A 13779-nucleotide genomic window follows, 5' to 3' on the forward strand; every position below is an offset into this window, starting at 1 on the left:
AGCCAGAGAGCATGATGGCTTAGCTGTTTGTTCTTCCTTTTGTTAATGAGGACTATAGGGAAATTTTTCAAAACACGTGTCCTATTCATGGCTAGTGTGAAAGCATTATTTTAATGTAAGATAGCAAATACACATAATTGTTTGCCCACTTAATTTTGCATGAATATGTATTAATATGTTAATATCATTAGATGCTTTCTTCAGAAATATGTATCCCTAAAGTTCTTTATTTTTAAAAAGTTGCAGTGGTATATTTTTTTGTGGTCAAAACATATTGTGTTTGTCACTGCATTCAGCTGTATCAGACTTTAGTTCAGATACACTTAGAATAAGTGCTAGAGTTACCCCTCATCTCCCTTCTGTTTTTGCTCTTCTACCAACCCATGTGGGCAGGTGGCTCACTCTGTGATATAATTCTCCACATCACTTCCACTAGCGATTATCATCATTTGGTGCATCTTTGCACTATATGGTATGGTTTACCTACTCATTAATTGTGCAAACTTTATAGATGAGAAGTAGTCATGAGGTTAACAAATAATCCAAGGTTAGACTACAGCCAAATTAACAGAGAGATTGGATCTGCTGCTCACACTATACCATGTTATTTTCCTCTGTGACCTCCAGTATTCCTTCTAATTCTTTGCTTCTATAACCACTCCATCTAAATGAGTTCAAATGTAGCCTGTTTCCAGTGCTTTGGCATTTAAGAAAACTAGGCTCAAGTTTCCTTTTTGCTACTTACTATATGTGAAATTGGACTTGTTACTTAAGTGTTAGTTTCCTCAACTATAAAATGCTAGTGATAATAGGGGCTCTGTTAAGGAGTGTCCGTGGTTACATGGCATTTCCCATACAGCAGTAGCCCAGTACCCAAGAAAGCAGTCCATATTAAACTGAGGAAAAAGTAGTTTCTCCTTTACATTTAATTTATTAAGCCCTGTATACTTATTTACTTCTTTTTTTTAATTTTTTTTATTGGTTGTTCAAAACATTATAAAGCTCTTGACATATCATATTTCATACATTAGATTCAAGTTGGTTATGAACTCCCAATTTTACCCCAAATACTTATTTACTTCTAAGGGTCCCCTTATTAGGTTTCAACACATTTTGAGAAGTTAAATGGAATGCATACAGACTTTTTGATGCATAAGCATGAATACTTATCCTAGTGATATTTCTCTTCTCCTTACTCAGACCTGGGTTCCGAAAAAAGTATGCTCTAAAAATTTCTGTACTTATTCTTGCACTTGACGATTATGAAGTTATAAAATAAAGAATATCAAAGACTTTTTGAAGTCCAACAGAACACAATAAAAGAAATCCATTCAATGAGTCTAAGATTGTTCAGGAACATGGTTTTATATCCATTCACATGGGAAAATATCAGGATGATTAAAGAAAAGCTCCAAAGTCTACACAAGATTAATTTGGCATTGGTGAAAACCTGGATTGAAACCGTTTCTAGGGGAAAGTAGTTGTACTGCTAATATGCTACTTTAATTAGCAACTATTTAGTTAGATTACTCCAATAAATAGATAAAAAATTATTTGGGGGCATCTTCTATTTCTTTCTTCTTCTGTGTTTCTTTTTGCCTTCCTAATTGCCTGGCAAATCCTTTCTTCCAGAGATCCTGGAAGTCAGGCTTCTGTGGGGGCTCTGCTTCACTTATAAGTAAAACATCACAGAACAGAACAGAGGAAAGCGCCTGGGGGGGGGGAAGAGACAGGATGGGAGCCCAGCTTTTAAAAAAGCAGAGGTAAGAGATGTGCTTGTTAAGAACACAGGCAAGCGCCCTTCTGATGTGTCTGGTGATTTCCATGTAGAGTGTGGATTTTAAAAATTTTTGGATAATTAAGTGAAGGAATGCATTTTGTTGATCTCTCAAATGTTATAGTATTCTGTTGGCAAAAATAATGCACATTTCATATGTTGCTTCTTGGAGTGTAAATCCATGGCTTTTCTGGGGAATTATCTGGACAGGCTTTTTAAGGCTCTCAGCTGCATAAGCCTGTTACCCATCAATGCCTTTTAATGGGATTCTATTCAAAGGATAGAAACAAAAATAAAGACATGTGCATTGTTATGATTAATTGAAAAGCACCCTGAAAACTATATGTTCATCAATGTGTCCATGGATGGAGTTAGTATGCAGATATGAAGATGACTCCCCTTCACCCAAAAATACATCAGGGACACCATACCCCTGTTAACTGAAAACAGTTGAATACAAAATATTACAATGCATAGCTATCAACATAGGCGACAGCTTCTCACATAAAAGGGCTGATCCAGTCATTCTGTGCTGAAAAGCTTGTAATAGTGCACCATTTCAGGCCAGCAAAGTTGTAAGCCCTTGAGAAGCACCCTGTAGAGCTCATCTGCCTGGACTCCCTGTTGTCTCTGACACTCAGTCCCCTCTGCATTCCGCCTCCCTCTCTCTTCACTCTGGCCACTCTTTGCTTTTGCTTTCCTAGAACAGACCAGGCATGGCTATGGTTTGGAGCTTCATAAGGTGTTGTCCCAGCTGGAACCTGCTTTGCTGGAGATCTGCAGGTCTCTCAAATGCCACCTCTTCAGTGACACTTCTTCCCCTGACTACAGTTTCTGCAATTGCCCTCTAGACCTCCCTGTCTCTGGATTCCTAACATCTCCTACCCTGCTCTATTTTCTCAGTATCCCTATGATGTTCTAACATTTCATAGAATGTATTAACTTCCTGCATCTATTATTTATTACCTTCCTCTCCCCCCCTGCCCTCACTGCTTACAGGTTATAAACTCCATGAATGTAGCTATCTATGCTGGGTTTAATGATATATTCCCATTCCAAGAATATGGCATAATAGGAGCTCAGCATAGTAGGAGTATATATAGTAAGAGCTCAGTAAACATTTCTTGAGTCAATGAGTTAATTAAAGCATTGGTCATACAAAGTTTCATACTCATGAAAACATGAAAATATTAACACTGGTCACCTTAGGGTGATGGGGTTATTTGTGATATTTTCTTTCTTGTTCCTTTTTGCAGTTCCTGTACATTTTGTATATATTATTTTGTGGCCAGATAATGTTTTCTATTTTTAAATGGGTGATAGAAAGACCTTTGGAAATTTGGTGGTTATGAACAAATTAAGAAATGCAAAATTCTATCGTGTTTACAGCTCTAAGGAATTTCTCTGGTTAGTAAATAACTTTTTCCTTTCAAATCACATGAAGTTGGTAACCCTCACATATATGGGATTGCTTTAGCGAGGACTTCTCACGGGTCCTACGGAGGTGACAGACATTTCAGCCAGCACAGTCAAAGTGGACCAATGTGACTGGAGAAGCCAGCAGATGTTACCTTAAACTGGAAGCACACTTCATAACACAAGCTTCACCTGTCTGAGAAAAACATTTGCAGTTGCCTGTGAGCTATACCTTGCCCCCTTTATGTTTCTGGGGTGTGACTTTTGAAGGATTTTGTAACTCTGTAGATAATTGATGAAATGAATTCACCTGGGACTACCCTGTGCAGTACCTCACCAGCTCTGGGTAATGAGACTTAGATCAGGAGCTGAGGCTCTTGGAGGCTGCCAGCCAAACTTTCTGGCACAGTATTAAAGGATATTATCATTCCATGAATACATATCCCCTGAGAAGGAGCACCTCCTGATGCGTAAGAATGGCCAAAACTAATGGCTTCATTTTTCCTTAACAATTTTAATGGACTCAAGAATTTTATTGAGCTCTTTATTGGGTACATTAGAGTATTTTTAAAAAATATCCAAGCCAGGAGGATGATTTTGAAGAAATACTAAAACAATCTCAGCATGTTGGAATGGGCCTGAAGAACAGTCCTTAGGTAAGGTTTTGGGGATAACCTTGGCCAGGTAATTCCTGCTAGCAGGCATTTTGGCATATATATTAAGATTTAATGATCAACTCTGCAAAATGAACTTGGAGTTGTTATTATTACAGTTGTAGATTATTTCCACATGGTGCAAGTAACTCAGTTCCTTATTTAAATGAAAATCAATGCATTTTCATTTTATGACTTTAAAAAGTGCAGCTTGTTAAATGTCAAACATTATAAATAAAAATCGAATAAGCTTAAAATAGAGATAGTTTTATATCAAAAGCACAGCAATGAGAATATAACAGGACTCACAAACTGAGAGCCATATCGGCCTGCACAGTATTAAAATATTTTAATTTAGCTGCCAACACTTGGAAAGTGGAAGAATGTATCCCCCGCAAAAGACCACGTTTCTGTTTTCTCTGGAACAAACAGTAAATCAGGCTGCACTGGGCAGTAATTGGTGAACTTGGGACCTCTCTAAAGCATGCCTTCAGAGTCTGCTGCCCTCCTTTTCATTATAAGTATTGGCCTGGAAAATATTTGATTATGTGACCCCAGATAAAACATCTGGGACATATTTTTAATCTCGGATTTTCCTTCCTGGATTTTCTTGTTTTTGCCTTTTTTTGGGGGGGAGGGGGCTTTATTTTTTTAGAGCAGTTTTAGGTTCACAGGAAATTTAAGATGAATGTACAGAAAGGTCCCCTGTTGGCCATGCCTCAGCCCCCACACGGCCTCCCTGTCGCCAACATTTCCCCAGGGAGAGCTGCACTTATTTGCTTTGGTAAACTACACACTGAAGATGGTAATCACCCAATATCCTCAGTCTGCACCAAGGTTCACTTTTGTGCTGTATGTTCTATGGGATTAGAGAAATAAATAATGAATGACATGTATATATTATTATAGTATCTACAGGGTATTCTCATTACTCTAGAAATCCTCTATGCTCTGCTTATTTGACCCTCCTCAAATCACTCTCAAATTTTTAGAATTGTATTAAATATTCCATGAGTTAGTTTTGTTCTCAGAATATTTTTAAACTTATGTTGCATTTTGAAAGAAAGCACACAATGTCTGCCAACTGCTCAGTTCTCCATAAATGTGGTTGGGACAATAATGGCCTCACTTTAAACAATCTTGTGACTTTTCTTTAAGTAAGCCATGCAAAAATAAAGATCATCTTTTAATTTCGATTTCCCACTTTAGGATGTGAGGGTCTCTAGTTCTGAGATACAAGTTTTAGGGAACCTATCAGAGATATCAGGTAGATGGAAACAATATATGCCAGAAATGGAATCTTCCTGCTTTTAAAAATCATTATAAAGTTTGTGTAAATTATAATTGCAATATTTGAAATCAGTAGAATGAAGGAAGCTATGATGTATAACAACACCTATACATTAAACCCAGGAGAAGATTATCAGTTGACTTAAATATGTCAAATTTCAACCCTTCTTCTTCCATGTGGTATAGTGAAAATACCACTGTGTACTAGAAATAAAAGACTTGAATTGGGGTCCCAACTTTGTCATTTTCATCAGTTTGGCCTTAGGAAAGTTACTTAATCTTTCTGAGATCTGGTTTCCTCATCTGTTACATAAGTACAATTAGTAGATAATATCTACTTCACAAGATTCCTTGTTGCCGAATCTCAGTAAATAGTAATAAACACAGTTAATCGAGCACCTGCTTTCTTCCAGTCATTGTGACAGGATCTTACATTGGTTGCTTCAAATTCTCCCAGCATCATGGCGGGGCAGGTGCCCTTAGCTTATTATAGGTGTAAGAAGACTGAAGGCTTGGCACCCTCTCAGAGTAACAGTTTATCAAGACGCTTCTTTGGAGTCTAAACGGAGACGGGCCTGCTCCTGCCTGTGCCCTTTCCCAGATGCTCTGCTGACTTCATGCTTTTGTTACATGCTGTGAACTGTTTTTCCTGTGGGCCCTTCCACAGGATTTGGACACTCAGGTCTATAGAGAACAATGCAGGCCAGAGTGAGGGTTGGCATAAGATCCCTCCATGGCTGCACCTGGTTTATGTCTACTCCTGTTGAGAGAAGAGGGCTATTTTGGGGTCATGGTGTGTGGGGGGGTATTACCAAACATCATCAGGCCTGGGGTTACATAAAAATGAAATAGAAAATTATATTTCTTTTATGATTTGAGACATGAGGAAAGCTCTGAGTATAAATTTCTGCCACCTGTCCACCTTGATGCTTAAAACTGTATTTTTGTCTTGCAGTCATTCGAGATAGGGAGGGTAGCAGGGTCCTGAAGGGATGGGCACAGAAGGGGTGAAATGTTCCAGTGAAGAAGAGGTCAGGTGCAAAAGTACTGTATACCAGGAAACCTGTGAGGTCAAGGTCAAAGCCTCAGGGTGAGCACCCAGGAGGCTCACAGGATGCTGGAAGGAAAGAAGATGCCCTGATCACAACTTGGATTTTTAATCCCCTGGACCCCACGCCCCACAACCAACCTGGATTCCTGCGAGTGTCTCTTGGCAGGCAGGGCAGCAGAGAGGCAGATAGGAGAGTTTGGTTCAACTACCCACATGGCTGATGGAGAGGACCACACCCACCATAAAGGAGTTAAAACACCAGCAGATTTGGAGAGGAAGCAAGAGAGGAGAGGGTGGGGGAAAAAAGAAACAGCAGTTTTAGTATCATTTAAGAGGAATGACACAGATTCACAGTCGGCTGTCTTTTAAAAAAGCACAAAAGTAGCTAAATCATGAGTTTGCAACAATAGTATTTTAATTTTTTAACTCAGAAAAGGGTTCCAAGATTACAGATGTTTTTCAGTGGTATCTATCTTGGGTCATGCTGAATTTATGTTTATGATTGAGCTTCACATCTTTAATGCATCAAAAGGCAATTTACATTTTGCAGATAAGAATTTGACCTGTCGCATGCATATCTGCAAGCGAGAAACACACTTTTGTGTTTCTCAGGCTTAATGTTTTAAAAGGGAATAACTAGGCAACAGATCCAGCTTCTTTGAAGGCTTTGTAAATAAGATTTCTACCCCATGTATGCATCCAAGTCATATTAATAATTCCCTTTTCAGTGCAAATCAATAGTATATCACTTCAAATCTCAGAAGTTGTAATATTACTATAAGTATGAAAAAGAATACTATCTATAGGTCTATCTATTTATTTATCCATTTATCATCATCATCATCAATTTATAAGCAAAGAGTAAAAAGGAAGCAGTGAAACAATCTTCACATCTCATTGCCCAGTAGCCATTTTGCTGTCTGAATGAAGATAACAGAGAAGAAATAAGGTAGGAAATTGTTCGAGCCATCAAAGCAGAAAATACCAGGTGTAGGAAAGGGGTGGTAGCAACAGATATGAATGAGCAACCACGGAGTCACGGAGTCACATGAGAGCTTCAATCGAAGCCACTCACTCAGGTCTATAATTCTTCTGAAAGGTATTGCACGTTTATTCCTAGAAAGTGATCATTTATTTGTAGCATTGTAAACGTTTTTCCTTTTCAAGTTTCATTTTTTGTTTGTGACTCATATGAAACTATAGTTTATCAAAGTGTTTGATTTATATTCAGCCAATGTGCTAAATTCATTTATTAAGTGAATAAATGATTTATCTGCAGATTATTTTGTATTTCTAGGTACACAATGAAATGAATTGCAAATGCTGACAGCTTTAGTTTCTTCTATATACATATACACTTTTTGTTCTTGTTATTGCTTTACTGTGGTAGCTGGAATATTCAGGAAATGTTGAATAAATACATTAATGTAAAAATCCTTAAATTTATACCACTATGTACTATGTTTGCTGTAGTATTTTTCTTTGTTTGTTTGTAGATACTGTTTACTAAGTTAAGGAAGTCCTTGTCTATTTCTACTTAAAACATTTTTTCTAGTACTTTTATTCTATTACTTATGATAGAATATTATATTTTATCCAGTGCCTTTCTGGATTTCTCAAGATAATCAGATGATTTTTCTCCTTTAGATTATTAATATTGTTGATCATAATAATTGATTTCATTAAGTCAGGCTTAGAGGTGTTTATCTTCTTTTATTTTCCATATGAGTTTGCATTCTATTGGAATTATCTGTTTTATTGAAACATACTGAATCATGGGCTCAACTCTCCAGTAGAACTATCTGGGAGTACAGCATTTTTTTTTTTGAGGGAAAGTTTACAATCAAATAATCAAATCTTTGATTTTTTTTTTTTTTTTTGGTACCAGGGATTAAATCTAAGGGCCCCGAACCATTGAGCAATATTGCCTTTGAGACTGAGTCTCACTAGGTTGCTTACAGCCTCCCTGAGTTGCTGAGGCTGGTTTCAAAACTGCCATCCTCTTGCCTTAGCTTCCAGAGCTACCAGGATAAGAGGTGTGCACCACCACCATGCCTGGCTAAATCTTTAATCCTTATACACCATTCATGGCTTCCATTTCTTCTTGGGTTATTTAGGTAAGTTACGGTTTTACTTGAAATTACCTGTTTTATTAAATATTTTTTGTAATTTTTGTCTCAGGTATCTGTAGTAATCTTCATTTTTTGTCATTCCTACAATTGTGTTTTTGTTCTGTCAAATTAAATATCTCAGGGATAACTTGATTTGCTTTTCTAAGGACGAATCTTTGATTAGTTTGTCCTCTTTGGTCTATATTTACTTTCTAATTTATTAATTTCTGGTCTTATTATTATTTCTTTTTCTCACCTTCTTTAGAGTTCTTTTGTTTTTTTCTAATGTTTACTGTACCATGTTTAGCCTATTTTAAAAAATGCATCCATTTATGTTTTTATCATATAGTGCTTTTATCTGGATTCTATGTTTTGAAATGTGCCAATTTTTATTACCCATATATTATAACTATTTTATAAATTGTATTATAGATATGCAGGTACATGTATATTTGAAATTGCATTTTAATTTTTATTTATATGAAAAATTTTAATTTATGTTTACATTGATGATTTCTGGTTGAATTGCTTTGTGCTCATGTAACATGTTTTGCATGCCATTCATGTTTGGTCTTTGTATAAAATTCCTTTATAACCCAGTATAGATAGTCAATTTCTGTAAACATTGTATGCATTTGGCAGTTTGGGGTTGTATTATCCAATATATGTTTATTAAAATATATTGGTTATGATGTTCAAATAATTCTAAATCCATATTGAATTTTTTTTCGGGGGGATAATTTTTCTTTGTCCATTTTCACTGACTTAATTTTGAGGCAATTTTGTTGGATGAATACAAATATTATCAATTTTGTTGGATGAATACAAATATTGTCTTATATTTAATTTTTCTTGACACCATGGGGCATTATTAATATTGTTTATAAGCCAATACTTATTTAGATTTACTAAATATTTAAAACATTCTTTACATTTTATTTTTTCCATACTGCAGACCTCACATCTGGGACTGCCTTTCTTCTGCATGGAGTAAATCTCCTATAATTTTATGTAATGAGAAGTAATGCTCTTGGTGTTTGTATGAATATGTATTTATCCTCACAAGATATTTTCACTGAATATAGAATTCTAAACTGGAGATTTTTTTCCTTTGACTCACTGAAGATGCTGCTTCCTCATCCCTGGTAGCCTCTCGTTGCTTTTGTGATACCAGGAATCAGTGTGATTATTATTTTTGATGGTTTGTGTCTTTTTTTTTTTTACCAACTGCTATTAACAATTTTCTATTATCATTGGTGGTATGATGATGTTTAGCTGGTAATTCCTTTTTATCTTATCTATTCTTTAAGTATTTTAGTATGTTTGAAAATATTTTATTACCCATTTTAATCACTTTCATCAAGAGGATTGATAAATAACTTTGTTACACTACTAGAGCTAAAACTCACCAGCATTTAGAAGTTACCTGAAGCTGTTTGGAAGAGTCACACACAGAAAGGACAACAGTACCAAGGCTTTGAAGGCTGAGAAAACATGGGAGGATGAGGGACATCTAACAATATTTGTGAGCAGAGAAGACCCTACTAGAAGAACAAGCTTATTGCCTGAACAGCTTTTCATAAAGAATTAGAAGTAGTTGGATTGACAAGGAATTAGACAATTATTTTGCCTAGAGATACATGGTTATGTGATCATTTTGAGCTATAGCAATGAGCAGTAGTGAAAACAACAGTAACAGTAATTACTGTACAGGTGGAGCATCCCTTACCAGAAACCTCAGCACTGGAAAAGTTCTGACTCTTAGATGTTTTCAGAGCTTGGAATAATTGCATATGCATGTTGAGATATCTTGGGAGTAGAACCCAGGTCTAAACATAAAATTCCTTTGTTTTGTATATACACAGCCCAAAGGTAGATCTTACTGCCCCCTGGCACATGCAGTCAGGTGTTGAGTTTTCTGCTTGGGTGTCATTCTAGTGCTCAGAAAATATGGGATTTCAAAGTATTTTGGATTAACAGGTATTTGAGTTAGGGATGCTCAACCTGTAGGTCACCCCTTAGAAATTCAATAAAACATCTTCATTTTTTAAATGTAGATCATAATTAAGATGACCATGAAGCTTACAGTTTTCATAGCAGACCTGATTGAAAATCATTTTATGAATGTCAAAAACAAATATTTGACACAGTAGGTGTCCTGATTTTTAGTTTAAACAAATGCAGTCTTCTTATACACTTAGTGCTCAATCTGTTTCTGGAAAGCAACATGCTTCAGAGGAAGTTTATCCCGATACAATACATCAAAATGCTCAGGTATTTCCGAGTTATTGATAACCTTATTAAGTATTAATTTCATGTTAAAAATTCAATATAATAGCAGTCTATCGTTGTGTGTACAGTTTTAATTTTTCAGAAAGAGCTCAGGTGAGTGGCTTAAATTCAGACTGCAGATTGGATGTGCGCTGCCTCTCGGCCAGGTCTAAATTGCTTTCAACACAAAGCGCTTTTACCTTGATGGAGGTTGAGTAGCACAATCCAATATGTTAGAGAGGGAAGTAGAATGATCAATCTTTTCATGACCCTTCAGTCAAATTCAGTTAAAAAAAAGCAGCAACTTAAAAATGATCAGGTTTTAGAATGAGATTCAGAAATAAAGGAAAGAATTAACATCTCCCTTCTCTTTTCTCACAATAATTCATTCAACTAAAAGGAAGGAAATCATTTAAATCACTAATAAGAAGACAAAATTTAAATCACCATTTCAAATCCTAAACTCTAAGCACTGAGCTTACAAAGGGAAAAGTATTCTACATTCATTTTCTACTTCATGAAAAAAAGCATGTGAGCCAAGTCAACATTTAAAATATTCTCACAAGATAACTAGGCACATTTTACAGTATTTGTCCAAGTATTTTATATCTGAAGGAAAAATTTTAGTTAAAAATAATAATAAAATTTTCATTTGGGCAGTACTTCAGGTTTTGCGATAATCAATATTACTGACAAAATTATATCTTTGTACAATTTGTAAATGAACCATTTTAAAGCCAATCACCTATTTAAAGCATTATTCAACCCACCTAAAAAACATGTTTTTAAAGATAGTATAACAACTTTTTTTCCTCTTTCTCATTTATTTATTTTTAAATTAATTCCAGAATACAAGTGTATTTCCCAGGTACCAGGCATTTGTGAGTTATTGATAATCTTATTAAGTCTTAATTTCATCTTATAAATTCAATATAACAATATTCTATCATGTGTGCAGTTTTAATTTTTCTTTCCGAAAAATCTGATTGCATTTTTTCAAACATTTTTATCTCAATTACTGTCGCATTGCTGACACGACTTTCTTATTTTGTTCATAACCCAATCCATTTTCTTTCAGAAGATGGAATCAAGGTTCAGAAATGGGACCAGCATTTGTGCCTGAAGGTTAGCAAGAAATATGCTTTCCATTCACCCACCAGTAGTCACTTCCGAGATAAAACTTGGTGGAGTAAGAACCCTTTGCTTTCTGAAGGTAGATAATGAGAATAAAGTAAGTGGAACACCAATTCTTAGAAAGTTACAACTCAAGGGCAGCTTTTACTAATAGGTGCTTCAGGTATCAGGGCCCATTTGAATCAAAACAACAAAAGAAGGTTGGTTACTAAAAAGACCATCCAATGAATATGACATAAATATGCATTTCAGGTTTCATAACTCCAAAATTCCCAATGAGCCAAGGTTCAAGGAACTTTGGTTTGTTCTTGGAAACTGAATCTCATCCTTTCCAGGGGAAGCGGGCACAGATTTTACAGAGGTCGGGCAGATGAATGTATCCCCTCATTATTAGGAAAGCTCAGCCGTTGGCATAGCAGCCTTCACCGCTGCCTCATTAGATGCCACTGAGAAAGTGAACCCAGGGCAGAAAGTGAGCATATCCAGCCAGAGCAATTATGCAGAGACTTCGGGGCTTAGTCCTTAAAACTGTTGTTTTCTTATTTATCAAATGTTAGGGGTGTTGTGAACATATTTCTGAGAGAAAACCTGTTTCCTTTTTTTTGCAAATTATAGCTGCAAACAGGTGACAGAGCTTCCATGTGGCACAGGAGAAGGGGGCAAAAAAGAAAAAAAAAGTCCAGTGTTAAGGAGCCATTGTTAATGGGTGCTCAGGGAGGACACTCAGCAGGTCACCATCTATGAGCCAGTTCCTAGGCAGAGCAGAACAGATTGTGTCCCATATAGAAGAGAGTTGTGGTTAGAATGTCTTCCCTTCTGAAGGATTAGTTAAGCCAAGATGTGTCAACCCAGAGAACAAAACCTACTGTGAGATAAGATCACTCACTTATATATTTACTTTTGTCATGTTTACATTATCGTTTCCCAAGGAATCTGACATAAGTGTGTCAAATGCAATGACATGCCAGTTGTGACAGAGCTAGAAACAAGAGCTGGTAGAGTTTGGATCTGAGGTGTCCCCAAAGGCCCAAGCAATTAAAGGTCTGGTCCTCAGAATGGTGCTGTTGGGAAGTGGAAGGGCTTTAGAGGGGGCACCTCCTGGGAGGTCTTTAGATCAATGGGGATGTGTCCTTGAAGTGGGTTATGGGAACCTGGTCTCTTCTTCTTCTTCTTCCCTTCGGGCCTGAGGTGAGCAGTTTTGCTCTGCCACATGGTCGTACCATGACGTGCTGCCATAAGCTCAGAGCCACAGTGCCAACTAATCATGATTAAAGCCTTGAAAACCGTGAGCCAAAATAAACTTCTTCTCCACAATAAAATTGATTATCTCAGTTATTAGTTAGCATAACTGAAAACTGACTAATCCAGGAGCCAGGAGGAAGCTTCATGTATATTAGTATTCCTGATGACTATTACATGATTGCTTGGATGGCGGAATTCTCTATTGCTTCAACAAATAGTCATGGTAACGTGTCCTAGACCTTGTCATGGGTTCAGATTTACTTCTGAGTTTTTCATTTTTTGAAGCAAAGTTTTCTAGAAACTATACAAGCATTAGATCTTTCCTGAAATATGAGATCAAAATGAGATTCCTTTCTAATAGTTTGTTAACAGCTCCCATTAGCCAGTTTATAAGCATAATAGGCAGAAAGATCTTAATCCTTCTAAGTGATCATAAAACTAGGTAGAAATCTGTGTGCACACTCATTCTTTTAATCCTCTACAAATGACTACTGAACCTCAAACACTGCAAGTTACTCGAGATACGGCAGTGAATGAGCAGACAAAACCCAGCTCTGTGAGTTTATGTTGTATTGGATGAGACAGACAAAAAAAAAGCCACATGGTAAAACAGGCCAAAGATAAGGAAAATAACATTTGATATTACTCTTACAAGGTAAGTATTTTCACGTGGGTTGTCTAGTTCTCCCTACACATGAATAATGAGGACTAGGTCAGGAACTATTCAGAAACACATTCAGGGTAGTTAAATAATTTTGATAAAGTCACATAGTATGGCACAGAACATGATTTAAAACCCATGTCTTCCAATCCCATGCCTTGGAATTTTTCCAT

The 13779-nt window shown here is 36.4% G+C and overlaps 1 protein-coding gene across 7 annotated transcripts in view; it reads right to left on the bottom strand.

Annotated features, from left to right (window-relative positions):
* Positions 1 to 13779, bottom strand: part of Sphkap (SPHK1 interactor, AKAP domain containing) — a 152442-nt gene that overhangs the window by 120704 nt on the left and 17959 nt on the right. For 2 of the 7 annotated variants that reach the window (XM_058577450.1, XM_058577448.1), the window contains exon 2: positions 6326 to 6404. The exons of the other annotated variants lie outside the window; for them this stretch is intronic. In XM_058577450.1, the coding sequence (XP_058433433.1) occupies positions 6326 to 6404 (79 nt within the window). The remainder of the gene's footprint in view (positions 1 to 6325; positions 6405 to 13779) is intronic. 7 annotated transcript variants of the gene reach the window in all.

This window comes from Marmota monax, unplaced genomic scaffold (genome assembly GCF_021218885.2).
Source record: "Marmota monax isolate L192 unplaced genomic scaffold, Marmota_monax_Labrador192_F-V1.1 WCK01_AAM20220418_F8-fsc00041, whole genome shotgun sequence".
Lineage (NCBI taxonomy): Eukaryota > Metazoa > Chordata > Mammalia > Rodentia > Sciuridae > Marmota > Marmota monax.